The 17847-nt window shown below is 35.4% G+C and overlaps 1 protein-coding gene across 1 annotated transcript; it reads right to left on the bottom strand.

Moving 5' to 3' along the window:
- Positions 1-11038: 11038 nt before the first annotated feature.
- Positions 11039-11551, bottom strand: LOC149578102 (uncharacterized). The gene has a single exon (XM_089799325.1). It carries the CDS (start codon positions 11549-11551, stop codon positions 11039-11041), a length of 513 nt encoding a protein of 170 aa, XP_089655451.1.
- Between the last annotated feature and the right edge of the window lie 6296 nt (positions 11552-17847).

Here is a 17847-nt window from a genome sequence, read left to right as displayed (position 1 = left end):
CTCATTTCATACCAAGAAGTTTGAGGGATGGATCTTTGGCTTTGGCCAAGAAGTTTGTTTAGTAGATATTCAAATTACACAGAGTTCTTGAGACTATTATATTTGATAGAGACACTCAAATGACATAAAGGTTTAGATAACCTTGAACACATCTTTGGGTACTACATTGAATTTTAGTACACCATATCACCCTCAAATAGATGGAGAAATAGAGAGGGTTAATCAAGTTCTTGAGGATTTGATTAAGATATACTACATGGATCAACAACACAATTGGGAGGAATATCTTCCCTTGGTAGAGTTTTCCTACAATAACTTGTACCATTCTTCTTTAGGAATGACTCCTTTTGAGGCATTACATGGATGAAAGTCTCAAAATCCCATCAGTTGGGATAGAATTGAGGATAGAATCATCATTCGTCCTAACATGTTGAGGGAAATGGAAGAGTAGATGACTCTCATTAGGGAAAGGTTGAAGGAAGCAGCAGATTGACAAAAGAGTTATGCAGAAAAGAACCACACTTTTAGATATTTTCAGGTGGGGGATAAATATTTTTTTGCATGTGAGGCTACACAAGAGTTCCATATCATTTGGCAAAGCTTCGAAGCTTGCACCTAGATATGTGGGGCCTTTTGATGTTTTGGAGGTCGTCAATCCTGTTGCATATAGACTTGCCCTACCACCCATTTTTCCCATATTCATAATGTGTTTCATGTCTCTTTGTTGAAACCCTACCATCCAGATGTTTCTCACATCCTTGATTGGTGTGCCTTGCAAGTACATGATCTGGGAGTGGTACTAGTGGAGCCATCCGATATAATTGATCATCGCACCATCAAAGTACATGATAGAGATATCTAGCAGTATAAAGTCCAATGGGAGGATGCAAATGATATGCATAGTTCATTTCTGCATTTATTTGAATAGACATTATTATGTTATTTCAGCTATGTTTTTAGTATTGTGTATGTGAGAAAGTTTATTATATTTTCATAAGACATCGGGTCAATGTCTCTTCTTAGAGGGGAGGGATGTCACAACCAATTTTTAGACACGTATATTTCAGTATGGTTTATCGACTTTGTTTGACTCTTTTGACTTGGTCAGATGTTTTTCGACTCAAATTGTTATGATTAATAGATATAGATACATGGGTTAGATATCTTTGCTATTTTGACATGTGATTGGATAACTTCATGAAATATGATAAAATTGAAACTGTAAACAATGAATAAATATATGTGCATGTTTCATTTTGATTTTGATTTTGGGACTAACCTACTAATGGCACATTGAGTTTTGATTACCCATAGGGAATTGAAGACAAGAGTGTGGTTGAGGTAGAGGAGGCTAGCTCCTCGGTAGATGAATTCAGAGAAAAAATGGGATGCACACACCACTTAGATTAATTGTGTTGTTTAAAAAAAAATGTCAAGTAGAATTTTATTATATTTTTTATGTATTAATAGGACAAAAGAATACTTTAAAATAATAGATTTTATTTGGCGTGTACTTTGTTAGCTTAAAAATAAAGAAATAGTAAATATTTTTATTTATTTATTTTAAGTGTGAGATTTTTATTTTGGTTAAAATGAAAATAAAAATAAATACATACATACATAATTGTGTAAACCTATGAAGAAAATTGTAATAAAATGCAATCTTGGCGTTTAGTTAGAATTTGTTTGAACTTAGAGTTCTTTTATCACATCTTTTCCTTTTATTTAGTACCAAACTTCATGCAAAACCAACCGCATTTATGTGCTTGATGGACGATTAGATGTGAGAGAGCGTGTTGTAAGTAAACACGAGTTCGCATTAATAAACATGAGTAAAACAACAAGATTTAAGAAAAGTTATCAACGGATGGAAAGGGGAAAAAAATTGCAAAATGTTAAATAAGAATAACGAAGGAGAAAATAGGGAAAGATAGACGTGATAAAAAAGAAATTGATATAGAAGTCAAGAAGTGCTCAAGAAGTTAAGCTGCTATAAGAAGAAAATCCAGGCTCCTATAGTTTTTCACATTTTGTTAGTATTTAAATTGAATCTAAAGATTAGTTTGGAATATGGGATCTCTTAATCTACTTGATGGCAGCATGTCGTGATTAATTTCTATTGAAATTATATCAATTTTTAGTTGAAATTATTTAAGAATTTTCGATCTGAGTTAATAGAAGAAGTTCTTAGTAGAATCGATTAGACACTTTTCTTTAAATAGGAAACATGGAGGCTCAGTTTTACATTATTGATTAGGAAATTAATATTCTCCTTTCAATCTTATACATGTGATAAATTAAGTATAACTTTCTTAGCACTGGCTAATAGTTCCCTTCTGAATTTTTAAATATCAAATGGATACGAAATCGTGCTTAGTGTTGGAGATGTGTATATTGTTTGAATATTAAAACTATATTCAAATAGCCAACAATAAATGTGTTAGATTTTAAACCATTAGCCAATGAAGCACATTGTACAATTCTTTGTTCATTTGATTGTGCTTAGTATACGGTAGAAATTGAATAAGCTACCCATGTGGTAAAAAGGGAAATAGGTGAACTGTCAATATAGACTTAGTAAATCTATAAATTAGGATTGATAGTATTAAGTTTAGCATGCGGATCTTTTACCAAAAAATGTTGTAGCCAATAAACAAGAAATTGCCCTAAATTATTTCCAACTCATCACAGATTAGTGTAAACTCATAATCTTTTTCTTTTATGAAGTATTTTCAAATAGAGATCATAGTTTTTTTGTTATATTTTCTAGAAAAAGACACCATGGTCTTAAAATAATAGGAAGTCCAATTATTTTGTATTTTTTTTTGATAAAAGAATAGCCATAAACTAGGGGGCTGGTCCTTTACATCAGTGGTGGAACTACCATCAAAAACCTGCTAGCAACTAGCACAAAACCAAATAGTCCCCCTAATTGTTCATATAAAAAACATCATAAACAGTATACCAGAATATAGAGTCACTAGTAATCCTACTCTTAAACCCAGTAGAGTTTAAGTTAACAAACTACATGTAGGTGGTCATCGCATCGTACCACCTACAACCCATAAACAAGTTCAATATAAAAAACAAAACCATCAACAACAGATGGGGAGAGACCACATGAGTACCAAAAAAATAACAAAAACTAAAAAGCCATTAACTAGCCTCCTTTTTCTTTCCCTTCCCAGCCATGAGAACCTTGGTCCAGTCATCAGCAAGGAAGCTATAAAGGAGCTTTGTGTCATCCTTTCCAAGGTTCTCCTCCTTCGAGTTATTAGCCAATAGCTAAAGAGTGGTAATTGTTGCATGTGTCACTTTGAGAATGAACCTAGAGAAAAAGTTGAATCCCTCTTCCACCACCATGCACCTGTCCATCAACTCCTTGTATTCCTTGTGAGTAACAGGTTCATTCTCCTTGGTTTCTAGCTTTAGGGTCCTATTACAATTCTTCGGGGGGTTCTGCTTAACCTACACATTAGAAATATTACCATGGCCCTTTAAGCTCTTTTGACATTATTTACCAACTGGGGAGGAAATAATGTTAGGGGAGGCATTGATGATACTGGGGAGCTCTTGGTTGACAATGGAAGGTTTTAATGTCCCTTTACTAATTTTTTTATGATATTTCCAGCCTCAAATCAAAACTTTAAAATCAAACAACCAATATTACAAAGATTGAAAACCCAAACTCAAACCAAAAAATAACCCCAAAAACACCCAAATCGGCACTATTCAGCACAAAGGCAAACTCTGTATGAGCATGCACATGGAATGGCTTCAAACTCCCGTCCTTAGCCTTCTTGGAAACCTGCAAACTCCCGTTCTTGGGTCTCCTTCTCCACAGGTTTGGCAGCCTCTGAAGAACAACAAGAAAATTAGCAAGAATCAAGATGTAGAATGAGCCCAAAATGCCTCCAAACCCCTTTTAAAGAGGGCATAACCCTAAATCACGTCCAAGAGGGGTTAATAAAATATAATTTAATAATAATTTTTATTTATTAGTCCATTGGTTTCCAAAGATTAGCCTCTTTTTCCAAAATTTCACCTTTTTGGAGCCTGCCTGCCTTAACAAAGTTTTTTTTTTTTAATTATTTGAATAGGGGACATGACAAGTCCTCCCCTCCCAAATATTGCTTGTCCTCAAGCAATGAAGGTTGGAATTCTCAAGAATATGTGCTGCTTCCCAAGTTGCATCCTCTAGTGGTAATCCTTTCCATTTGACCAAATGCTCTATGATGCTCCTATTTCTCAACCTTTTCTCTCTTGTATCCAAAATCTCTTCTGGTATCAAAACTAATTTCCCTTCATGATCAAGAGGTGGTAATTCTGTAGATACTATGGTTTGCTGGCCTAGAACCTTCTTTAAGCAAGATACATGAAAAATATTATGTATTTTGCTGTTTGGTGGGAGCTCCAATTCATAAGCTACCTCTCCTACCTTCTTGATGATTTTATAAGGCCCATAGAACCTTGGCTTGATTTTCTCTGCCCCACTTCTCTTCAAGGTGCTTTGCTTATATGGCTGCAACCTAACAAATACCAAATCTCCCACCTCAAAAGATCTTTCAATCCTTTTCCTGTCAGCATATATCTTTTGTTGGTTTTGTGCATGTTGTAGATTATCCTTGAGGGACCTTATTATGTCTTGGCTTTGCTTGATGAAATCACTTGCTGTGGGTACTCTGCTATCGGAAAGTATTAGATCAATAAAGGAAATGGCATCATAACCATAAAGAGCACGAAAAGGAGGCATACCAATAGACATGTGATGAGATGTATTGTAACAATACTCCCCTAGGTGTAACCATTTCACCCAAGCATGTTGTTGATTTGAAACATAGTTCCTCAAATATCCTTCTATCCATTTATTAAATATTTCTGTTTGTCCATCTGTTTGAGGGTGATAGCTAGTACTGGGAGTGAGTTCAGTTCCTGCCAAATGAAAGAGCTCCTTCCAAAAAGAGCTAAGGAATCTACTGTCCCGGTCACTAACAATGTTTCTAGGCAAACCATGTAATCTAAAAATTTCCTTGAAGAACAATTCGGCCACTTGTGATGCCTTGAAATTAGATGTGATAGGAAAGAAATGTGCATACTTAGTTAGTCTATCTACAACCACATATATGCAATCCTTACCTTGAACCTTGGGCAACCCAGTGATGAAATCCATGGAAATACTTTCCCATTTTTGTTCGGGAATAGGAAGTGGCTGCAACAACCCTGCAGGAAAATTTTGCTCACTCTTGCTTTGTTGGCATACCATACATTCCTTAATGTGTTTAAGGACATCCTCCTTCATACCCTTCCATGAAAACTGCTCTCGAATTTGCCTGTATGTCTTGAAGTATCCCTGGTGACCAGCCAAAGGTGTGTCATAAAAGGCCCTCAATATCCTCTCCTTAGTTTTTGACACTGGCACTAAGAAGATCATGTTCTTGTAATAAATCAATTCATCAACAACCTTGTACCTGTTATCATCCACTAACTTATCCAAAATCTTGGTGGCAAATGAATCTTTAGCATACTCTAAAATTATGGAGACTTTCCAATTAGCAGAGATAGATGATAAGGAACACAAAGTGGGCTTTCTTGAGAGAGCATCAGCAACCACATTATTCTTTCCTTTCATGTATTCAATATCAAAATCATAAGCTTGCAATTTTCTTACCCATTTTTGTTGATGATCATTCAAATCCCTTTGGTTCAAGAAGAACCTGAGGCTATTATGGTCTGTCTTTACAATGAATCTCCCACATACCAAATATTGTCTAAACTTATGAAGTGCATGCATGATTGCCAACATTTCCTTATCATAGATGGAGTACCCTTTCTCTGATTGATTTAATTTTTGACTCTCAAATGCTATTGGATGTCCCCTTTGAGTTAGGACAGCCCCTATACCTTCTCCAGAAGCATCACATTCAACAACAAAAGGTAAAGAGAAATCTAGAATTGCAAGCACAGGGCATGAACTCATTACCTCCTTAAGCTTATCAAATGTTTTTTGTGCCTCTTCTGTCCAAACAAAAGCTCCTTTCTTTGTCAAATCAGTCAAGGGGGCAGCAAGCTGAGAAAATCCCTTGGCAAATCTCCTATAGTAGCTACACAACCCGAAGAAACCTCTCAACTGTGTAAGATTAGTGGGTGGAGACCAATCCAAAATTGCCTGGATTTTTTGTTGATCAACCTGTACTCCTTTAGAGCTTATAATATGTCCCAAATATAGGATCTCTGTCAAACCAAACTCACATTTAGATAGATTAGCATAGAAGGATTGCTGCTCCAAGATTCCCAAAATAGTGTCTATGTGCTTTAGATGCTCTTCCCATGTTTTACTGTATATCAAGATATCATCAAAAAATACCAAAACAAATTTTCGAAGATGCTGACTGAATACCTTATTCATACAAGATTGGAATGTTGCAGGTGCATTAGTGAGTCCAAATGACATAACAAGAAATTCAAAGTGCCCATAATGACATTTGAAAGCAGTCTTTTCCACATCTTCACTCCTCATTCGGATTTGATGGTAGCCTGATCTTAAGTCAATTTTTGAGAAGTATATAGCACCATGTAACTCATCAATGAGTTCATTTATGCATGGTATGGGATACCTATTTTTTATGGTCTTCTTGTTTAGAGCCCTGTATTCTATACACATTCTCATTGTACCATCCTTTTTCTTGACAAGTACCACAGATGATGCAAATGGACTAGAGCTAGGCCTTATGAATCCCATGTCCAGGAGTTCTTTAATAGTTTTTTCAATTTTTTCCTTATAACCTCTTGGATGGCGGGATGGGGTTGTTATAACTGGTTTGGCACCCTGTTCTAACTCTATAACATGCTCAAAACCTCTATCTGGTGGTAATCTTGGAGGCAAATCATTGAAAACTATACTATGCTTATCAAGAATATTTTGAATTTCAAAACAGAAATTACCTTGATTCTTTGGAGAGCTTGTTGGTTGGATTATGACTCCTGCTGCCCATGTTACTTGTCCTCTTCGAAAAGTCCTCTCCATCCTCTTTGCAGAGACCGCCTTAGGTGCTCCATTCGATAAGCCTCTCAATATGACTTCTTTCCCATTGGAATGAAATTTAAACTCCATAGTTTGATGGTTCATGTAATAGCCTCCGATAGAGTGCAACCATTGAACACCCAATACAAGATCTGTCTCCCCAATACCAACCACATAGAAGTCATCACATAACTCATAATCTCCTAAGGTCATCTTGAATTGTTTCACCACCCGTGTGCAAGGCATAGTGAATCCATCAGCTACAATAACATTGAATCCCTCAAAATCTTCTGCTTTAAGCCCTCTTTTCATGACAAATCCCTCATCAATAAAATTGTGAGTTGCCCCACTATCAAGAAGAACAGTCAACCTTTTCCCTGCTAGTACCCCTCGAATTCGGAAGGGATGGTATCTTGGGACTCCTGATAATGCTGCTAAAGTGCCATCCTTGCTGATTTCTTTTACTTTCTCTTCTTCTACCTCCTCCCTAGTATCATGAAATTCCTCATGCTCATCTGAATCAGATTCTGAAGCAACTTCAATATAGTGCACTTGACCTTTCCCCAAACATCTGTGTCCTGGAACCCATGGTTCTCTACAAGTAAAACAAAGCTTTTTCCTTCGTAATTCACTCCTAGTCTCTTCATCTACCTTCTTTTTTGCCACATTTGTCACATCTTTTGGTGGTAGTGTTGGGAAAGTCTTTTTTTGAAAATTTCCCTTATGTTGCCAAAGATTTGGGGGTTTTTGATTAGTGATTGATTTCATAGGCACGCAAGTTTCAAGTTGCAAGCTTCTTTTGATAGCTTCCTGTAAGGTTGAGGGTGAGAAAGCCTTAACCAAACCCTTAACAGAATCTTCTAAACCATCAAGAAAAAGATAAACGATCCTCTTTTCACTCATATCAGGTACCATAACAGCCACTTTTTGAAATTCTTCTATATACTCATTAACTGATTTGGTTTGCTTCAACTTTGACAATTCTTTAAAGTACTCTTCATCATCCTTGAGGTCAAATCTATCTATCACCCTTTGACTAAAATCTTCAAATGTAGTTACCTGATCGTGACCTTGAGTAGTCATTCCATGATACCACCAATCATAGGCTGCATCTTCCAAGTGTAGACTTGCAAATTGAATAGCATCACTCTCTTTCATGGGGTTAAGTGTGAAGAAAGTTTGTAATTTTTGTAGCCATGCTCTAGCTGAAATTTTATTTGTTCCATCAAAAGTAGGTGCTGTAAACTTGCTTATTTTATTTTTGAGCTCTCTTCCACTTGTGTCATGCTCCCTCCTGTTCTCTTTCTTGGGCATCAAAGCGTTCATCATATCCACATATTCTCTAAAAGGAACTGAACTACGAAAGTCATCATCTAAGCCATTGTAAGTAGCTCTTAATGTAATCAAATTACCTGTAACCTCTTCCACTGGATTAATGGCTGGATTTGGTACTGGTGGCTCATCTATAGGCAAGAAAATAGATTTGGTTGATTTAGATGGTGTGGATCTCCCATTTCTTGGCTCCTCTGAAGTGCTCCCTTTCTCATTAATAGATGCAATTCCTTGTAATTTTTCTGTCAATATTCGCAAAGCCTCTCTAGTTTCCACCAACCCATCCACTGTTTGCTTCTGAGTATTTTGGATGTCTTGGAAGAATTTCTTTGCCATCTCATCTGGATCAGCCATACTTTTTTCTTCCTTGGATTTTGTACTTTTGCTTTCAACTGGGGGTTTGATCAAAATCTCTTTATTCTTTTCTCGCTGCAAATATCTTTTTTCTCTTTCACTTAGTTGCATGTAATCATAAAAGATGACATGCAAGATCTGGGTAGTTATCAAAACTTGACATGCAAGATCTGGGTAGTTGTTAAAACTGACATGCAACTTCTACAAACCCTCAGGCTGGCAAGATCACGGCTCTGATACCACTATAATGTCCCTTTACTGATTTTTTTATGATATTTCCAGCCTCAAATCAGAACTTTAAAATCAAACAACCAATATTACAAAGATTGAAAACCCAAACTCAAACCAAAAAACAACCCCGAAAACACCCAAATCGGCACTATTCAGCACAAAGGCAAACTCTGTATGAGCATGCACATGGAATGGCTTCAAACTCCCGTCCTTAGCCTTCCTAGAAACCTGCAAACTCTCGTTCTTGGGTCTCCTTCTCCACAGGTTTGGCAGCCTCTGAAGAACAACAAGAAAATTAGCAAGAATCAAGATGTAGAATGAGCCCAAAATGCCTCCAAACCCCTTTTAAAGAGGGCATAACCCTAACTCACGTCCAAGAGGGGTTAATAAAATATAATTTAATAATAATTTTTATTTATTAGTCCATTGGTTTCCAAAGATTAGCCTCTTTTTCCAAAATTTCACCTTTTTGGAGCCTGCCTGCCTTAACAAAGTTTTTTTTTTTTAAATTATTTGAATAGGGGACATGACAAAGGTAGGGTGATGGTGGTAGAGACATGTGTGGGGTCAGGGGAGGGGTCCTTAGTAGTGTTGTTTGCCTCAAAGTCCCATGTACCATCAAGGGTATCATCCTGTTTCTCGACATCTTTATCCATCTCCTCTTTCCCCTTATTCAAACCACCTCCAAATTCTTGTCACTCTCCTCTGAGTTGGTATCATCCTCCTCCTTTTCTTGAGAGCGACTGACCATTTGTTTGTACTGACCCTAGGTCTTAGCAATTCTTCCTGACCTTCTTCTACCCCCACAAATCTCCTCATCAGAGTCACCAATTTAAACCTTCACCCTCTTATCCATTTTAATTCTTTTATTGGGCTCCAGCTCAAGGGTCAAAATCTTGTTTTTCCTTCCCTTAGCAGGGGTTTGGCTAGGCGAGGGCTGAAGTGTGGGGCCTTGGCTACCAGTAGTAAATTCCAAACACAGGCCCCCCCTAGAGGCAAGGATGTTATCGATGGTAATCACACGAGGAGGGCAGAGGGTCAGGTGAAATTGGAAGAGGTAGAACATGAGCCCTTGGTGGAGAATGGTAAATTTGCCCCTTTTTTCTTCTTTTCTCTAACATCAATGACAATGTCCTCAAGGAGATACAACAGGAAGAAAGGAATACTAACAAATTTCCTATTGTGAAAATGGTTAAGTAGAGGGAAATGGTAAAAGTAATACACATCGTGCCTGCTCTTTAGCATCAAAGACTTCATTATCATCAAACAGACATCATCCCAGGGCTCTAAAAGTTTGTCTCTCCTAAATCCTCCCTGGTATTAGTCAGGTGCCTCATTCTCTCTGAAGAAACTGGACAAGCTCACCTCATCTGGCACCTTCGTGATTTTTTGCCATTTCATTCCCTTCATCTCTAAACCCATCACCATAGCAATAGATTCTTTATTCACCTAAAAAGAAATGTCATTAATGGTCACCTGCCTATCCTTCCAGGTAGTGACAAACTATTGTGAACAATTTTCATCATACCCTGCCATGGCTTACATGTAGGGGACAAACCCTCCTTCCTTAAGTATAATCCAAGTGGCCTACCTCTTTGAGAAGTCCTCCAATTTTGTGGGCTCCAACCTATTTAGGTCCCCACCCATGCCAGCTTTCTCCTCAACCAAACCTCCTTCCACAATCTTAGTAATTCTCATTTGCACCCAGAAAATCACCAAGGCAGGCCTAAAAATAGAACAACCAGTGGATAAAAGCTCTTTTTTTTTTCTTTTTCTTCATGAGTTTGTGAATACAATGTGCATGCCAATTAATGATATCATTATGGGAAGTGTGAGGATTATGCATGTAATACCATAATGATTTGGCCCGGGTATTAATATGAACTTTTCCCTTAATCATGCCATAAAACCACACAATAATGGCATTAATTTTAAAGCCTATATTGTTTATTAATTCACCTTTTCTGTTCCTTTTCATGATGTAATTGATATTATTTCCCTTTGTGAGCCACCTTGTCAACATTATGACAACCTTAGCTATCATAATAATAGCAATCCCGCCAAAATTGTCCATTTTCCAAATTTAGAGAGTCATCCAACCTAATTTAGTGGGGTCTTTTCACTGGAAATGAAAGAATGCACATTCTTGGGTAGTGATTTCATACCCCTCCAGCTTTTACCATTCACAAAATCAAAATCACACCTAGCTAAGGCATATGCCACCACATTGCCTTCCTTGTATGTGTGTTGCAAATCATAATGATCAAGTTTCATAAGATAATGCCATATGTCCCCCAGGATGTGCCTCAGTGTCCATCCAGCTTGAACCCGGGCCTGAACCGAATCAATGATGAGTTTAGAGTCCTGCTCAATGGAAAGTCTTCTGACTTTTGTTTCCACTGCAATTTTTAGCGCCCATAGTAATGCGGTAGCTTCTGCCACATTGTTGATTCCTTGACCCAAACTTCCTGAGTAGCCAACTACCACATCGTCTTTTTTCTCCCACAACACACCGCCCGCTACCGCAAGCCCCTTATGTGTTGCCCCATCAAAATTTAGTTTCACAGTGGGGCTAGTGGAGAGGTTCCAACACGTATTTCTTCTAGAAAGCATCTTTGACTTGTCAAAATGATGGAAATTGGGAAGAATATTTCATCTCTCAGCAATATCCTCCTATTTCGTACTCGAGGTTCCTATGGAAATTCGACTTTAGGTAGCATAACATTCTCAGTTATGATCTTTTTTAGAATCTCTCCCACTATCTCCTCACCCATCTCCTCCTCCCGAAAGACCTTGTTGTTTCTCTCCTTCCAAATGGCCCAGAAAACATGTGGGGGGAGGAGAAACCAAAAGATTTTGTATTTTTTTTATACAAACTCTTTTAATATGATTCCTACTTGTTAAGAATTGAATTGAGTAGAATACTTTGTAGTTGGATCTGTATATAATGATTCTTTTCATCATTAGGGAAAACATACCTCCCTAGCTATATACAATTGCTTGATCTCTGAATGTTCTGTATTCCCAGCTTTAATTCATTTTTTTGTATTCTATATCCATTTGGAAAGTACAAATATTTATTTTTATTTACATATAACACTTGAATTCCACGTGATTGATTCAAACATTTACTCCCCTAAGCTCTTCTGTCCATTATTAATTAAGGAAGTAAATTTTAGTTTATTTATTTTTTTCGATTAAAAAAGAAAAAATAAATAAAAGCAACCTTAACCAAATTTGAAAACAATATATAAAATGATAAGTAGGAGATAATTATGGGTCAATGAGTTTGACTCAAAAATCACACAGTTAAATCATGATAGCAATATCACAATATATAAAATTCCACTCTTTATGTTGAAACTTCCTTCTAAGAATACATGTACTTAGTTTGGGAATTTAGATGCATATAATATAGGAGACTATATAGAAGGAAAGGAAAGGAAGCAATCATAGTTGTAAAGCAAAAAGGAGGTGGTGACATATTTAATTAGTTAGATATTTGTGTTTTTCTCTAAATGGAATTCTTGCTCTTTTCTCTCTCACAAGGAGACAAGTATGATTTGTTTTTATAAAAATAAAAATAAAAATTGGAGATGTTAATTATGGTTAGATGATATTATATATATAATTTTTTGAAATTATGATAACACTTATTTGATATTTATCTTAAATATAAACACATGTTTATTTTTAAAGATGATAATTATTTGTGAAACTCAAATTATTATTGTTGTAAATTTTAAATCAAACATTTTTTTTTGTTTTGAATTGGGAAAAATTTATAGTTTGATATTGAGAAATGACTAAATAAGGGAGGGAAAGATTAAGAATTGGGTGTAATGTGGAAGACAGAGAAGGGTAAATATGATATAATTATTTACCTACTAGTTTAATGTGGGAATTTGAGATGCTTTGGACAAAGCTTAATTCACATATGGTTATATAAATATGCTTGGTTGGATGTTTGTAATCTCTCTACCACCCTGTGTATATTATTTTTGCTTAGAGTATAGAATGTTTAGTAGATAGGTGCACAATTTCTCCATATTCTTCTAACTCATCAATGCTAAGTCACTAGGTTTCTCGAGCAAGGGTCGGCGCACTTTTTATTTCAGGAAGAGCCCTAGGGGAGCTAATTACTCCGTGGTTGGATGATAAAAGCACTTAGACCACACTCTCGTCTTAGGATTTGCAAGTGGACGTGATGTCTAGAGGCTTAGGAAATAGGGTTGAAGTTTTAGTGTGGTGCTTGGATGACTAGACAGAGATGCTCTTATTTGGGTGTATTTTGACTATACATGAATTATTGAGTTCTTATGTATTATACCATTGGAAGTATCACATATAGTCAACATTTTCCATTTTTGATTGTGTATATAATGTTAATTCAATTCACAATCATTTGTATATATTGGTTAACTTGAAATGAAATATTGGAATGTTCTTATTTTGGAAATCTATGGTCAAACTTTTGTACTTGACAAATTATTATGTAAAAATTTAACTTTGACTACTCTTGGGTTTTTTGACTATGTTTACATGTCTTTGGCTTGGCATATTTTTGCTACATTGATGAAATGGCAAGGGTTTTAGGAAATCTAGTCTTTACAGATAGTTTCAAAAAATAGTGAAGGAAGTTAGAAATTTCAAACTTTAGTATATTTTTAAAAACTTTTGGCTTTGTATAAAATGTTAATCATGTTGTCTTAGAGATGATGTATTCTATTTTGTTTTCTATGGGTGAAGCTTTGTAGAATGCTTTCCAAACACAACCATATGTTCCAATTGGGTTAATGGGACATTCCGTTGATGTTAAAAGGAAACCTTATTGTGTTGTGAGCATTCTTTTAGAGCTGTTAAACAATATATGATAAATTTTAAAATTATTTATAAATATTACCCAATTTCTTAGCGTCATAATGGTAGAATTTTGGTAAGCCAGTTTATATATATATATGATTAATTTTATTAATCTTAGTTGCCTTGTTGAAAGAAAAAAACTAAACAATTAACTGTGATGTACTTTGTATTAGTTATTAGTACTTGCCATAAGGCAGGAGACTAAAGTTTTCAATAGCTTTTTAGGTATTAATTTGTTCTGGAAAAATGTGCATTGTTGAAAAATCTAGTGTAAAACTATAGTCTTGGAAGAATTTTAGAATTAATTTGAAGTAGAAAATAGAAATTGCCTTTTTACTATTGGTTGATATTATTTTCTCTAGTAGTATTTTTCTTTTTTCTTAAAGAAAATTAGAGAACTTTTTAGTTGCCACCACACAAAAGTTTAGCTAGCATCATGCATGGGCCATTGACTATCGTGTCTTTTGCATGCTCAAATCCTAGAGCCATATGCTAACACATGTACTTCTACATGTTAATTTTTACCCATTGTTTTAAAATAATATTTCTATAGCCAATCAGTAAGTATTGCATACATATTTGGCATGTGAAATAGGCTACCCCTTGCTCATATATTAGATTGATCATAGGTTTAAACTCTCTTTATCTGATCTCAATTTAGGCTGGTTAACATGCTTAGTTCACATTATTTGAATAATTTTGAGGCCATCTTCAAGAAGTATTCATTTATGCGAGGAAGCAGATGATTTAAAAGAATCAAATAGGCTACAAAGTTTAGAACATTGCAATTTTAGGGTTTGAGAACTAAGAAATTAGGATCACTCTGTACAGTTTTTGTGCTTCAATTTCCACATCTTGTATGTTTTGTCAAATCTTTAACAATGGGTAATTTTTTAATTTGTAAGATCCTCTTTCTGTATGCAGCTAGTATATCATGGCAATTTTATCTTAAAATGAAGTTGAAATTTTCTTCAAATTTTCATAATATGATTGTTTTGTCAGAAGGGCTTGGAAATGTTTATCATTATGTCTCATAAGAGAAATATAATTCTTTTCACATCTTCCTTCATTTCATATAGTATTGCATTGTACTCTACATTGTAGCTACTCTAATATTTTTTCTCTTCCCATCTTCCTTCATTTTTCTCTGATGGAGACTTACTATGCTCATGAAGTTATGGATCATTGTAATGGTGTTTCATTATTGAACTATGGATTCGATAAAAGAATGTTGGATTTTGATTCAAGTCTGAGTGAATGGTCTTTTTGGAGAGACCCATTCGTTCAAGACAATGGATCATTGATACCACAATTTGTTGGGGTGGATGGGAACTTCATTGACAATAAAGAGCTACCAAGTACCAGTTGGCCAAATGCAATTCAAGGAAATGGTCCTTTTGCACTTTAATACTCTTTGGTACAAGAGGATTTAATGGAGAAACTAATGAGCCAGGAGATATTTAGAAGCACTCAAGGCAGTTATGGTTATGATAAGGATGTTATGAGAATTGGAGCTAAAAAAGTCTGTGGTGTAGAAAACCATAGTACAAGTCTGTGGTGTAGATCACTACCCTCCAATGGGATTGTGGTGATGATGAAAATAATGATGAGCCCTTAATGTGTACAACTGCACATGCTGGCAGAATGTTGTCTGAGTATACGACCTCTCTAGGGATTCCATTTTCTTTCGAAGAAACAATTGTAGAGAATTTGAAGAGGGACAATCATGAAGTTGTAGCGGTGAATTGCCACATATGTGTGAGAGAAGCAAAATCCAACTATCCAAATTCATTGAGGGAGCACACTGGCTTGATCCAGTGATCCTGATCATTGGAATAGGACCTTGTGACAAGCCCCACCAAAAAAATAAATTATTGGATAGTTTTGATGAATGTCTCTAAAATCTTTGTGTTGTCTTCAATTGTTCTGAAGCAGGTTTTCTTGAAAAATATGTCGTTGCTCGATCAAAGGTGGAGTTTCTATTTTTGGTTCCAATGGTATGCAGGTCATTAAATTATACTGGGCAATCACAACCAATCATTAAAGTTCTAGACATCCCACCCAAATGTGGCTTCATTGAAGGAGAGATTAGCAAAAAGAATGTGATGTATGCGAATCAGATGCTTGTCCATTTAGGGTTTGCAATGCAGTACAAAGTGAAATGTGTGGATTCTCAGTAGTTTCTTCTTCGATGAAATTCTATTGTTTTGTCTTGCCTCTCCATTTGGAAACTGATTGCTTACTAAAGTGACATTATTCTGGATGTTTACTTTTGGCAATAAACATTGTAAGATTATATTGCCAATATATCTAGAATAGAAGTTTGGTGTAGTAGTATCTGAGTTTAGTATGTAGTGTTTTATATGTATATATATAAAACAAAATAAAACAAAACAGTTTCAAGAGGTCAATTGGTTTCCCCTTTTTTTTTGGTTTTTTTTACAATTATATGAATATGAAGTATGCGTGATTAGTAAAAGAAGTGTGAAAATGGCAGGAAAAGAGCAAAAGACAAATTTGGAAAAAAAGCAGAGATACCAAAGCAAATCAAATAATGTGGATTCAAAACTATATTACAAAGCACTAAACAAAGGACATCAAATGGCAGTCATAAACAATCCAAACCCTAACAACAGAGCTAGAAAACCATAGACATCAAGTAAACATCAGCCATATCAATCACAAAAATACGCAAGGGCAAGAAGAAACAAGAGTTAATGGGAATCGCATCGATACATTCAATCAGTTTCAAATTCTAACAAATAATAAGGCTAGACAAATTAACTCTTTCAAGGAAACTGTCGAGGCATATGATAACAGAAGGCTTGAGATCTTAAACAAAGGAAAAAACAAAGAATGTGCATCGAAGGAAGAGGAAGGATGACAAATCGTTCAAAGGAAGAAGAAGATATCAAAACAACGCTAGAACCACCAGTCGCTACAGAAAAAGAAAAATTGGCAAAATAAAAAAAAAGAACTAAGATTTAAGATCCAAAATAGAGGAGATGGAGATGACACAGAATGTAAAAAGCAAAAGAAGGAGGGTAATACAATACCACCAACACTTTACATAGATGAAGCTAACCATACAGCATTAGGGCAGTGGCAAATTTTCAAGGAAAAAATGGAACTTGAGCCTTCGAAGGACAAATTGTATATCCCTCCACATAAGAGGAACATGGAATCTCTGAAACAAAACCAGCTGCTAGATAAAAGCTTTGTTGATACTCTGATCATTAGTGACATATTCACAGAAGAAAGTTGGCAAGAATGTGAAGAAAGGGGGCTTTATGTAGTATGGAATGGCCCTAGCAAATATATCCCAAACCTAAAAAGGAGAACAGAAAAATATTGTCAAGACCAAGTAAGTATAAGTTTCTTTGCAAAAAGCTCATTATTTATTCTTTGTAAATCAATGCAAACTAGGAATTTATTAGCCAAATTGGCAAATTGTTTTTATAAAGGTTTTTTAGTTAAATTTTTACTATGGGAACCTAACTGGTTTGAAGGTAAACCTAATAAAATTGCCTACTGGTTAAAATGCAAAAATTTCCCTTCAAAAATTAAACATATTAAAACCCTAACAAGAATCGAGAATTTCTTAGGTAAGCTAATTGGTATAGAATCTGATTATTACAAAGAAAGTACCATCAAATTCTTGATAGAATCAAATTGTAAGCCAACAAAACCTATAATCAAAAAATAAATTACAAATAGATCAATTTATAACCTAGAATTTTTAACCTGTGAGGGAGAATGTTCTAGCATAATCATTTCGAGCACCGAAATTGGATTTAAAGCTACAAACATTAAAGACATGCTCAACGGTATCAATCAGGGAAAAGGATGTAATAATGGAGTAGCACATTGGAAATTATACAAGAAATCAGTAATAGACGAACAATGTATAGAGGAGCCTAAGGACTCTCAGGAAGGGATAACAAATAATGATCACGAAGAACACGAGACAATAGAACGAGATATTTTAACAGCTATTAATCAATGCACTAAATGCAGAAATAATGTTGAGGAAATGGAGACCAATA

Source organism: Cupressus sempervirens, chromosome 1 (genome assembly GCF_028749045.1).
Source record: "Cupressus sempervirens isolate cs-2001-9-10 chromosome 1, ASM2874904v1, whole genome shotgun sequence".
NCBI lineage: Eukaryota > Viridiplantae > Streptophyta > Pinopsida > Cupressales > Cupressaceae > Cupressus > Cupressus sempervirens.
This window is presented reverse-complemented; position numbering and strand designations above follow the sequence as displayed.

What these genes read in the sequence shown, in the direction of transcription:
- LOC149578102 (XM_089799325.1), bottom strand. Translation starts at nt 11,551, where the DNA reads ATGCTTTCTAGAAGAAATACGTGTTGGAACCTCTCCACTAGCCCCACT.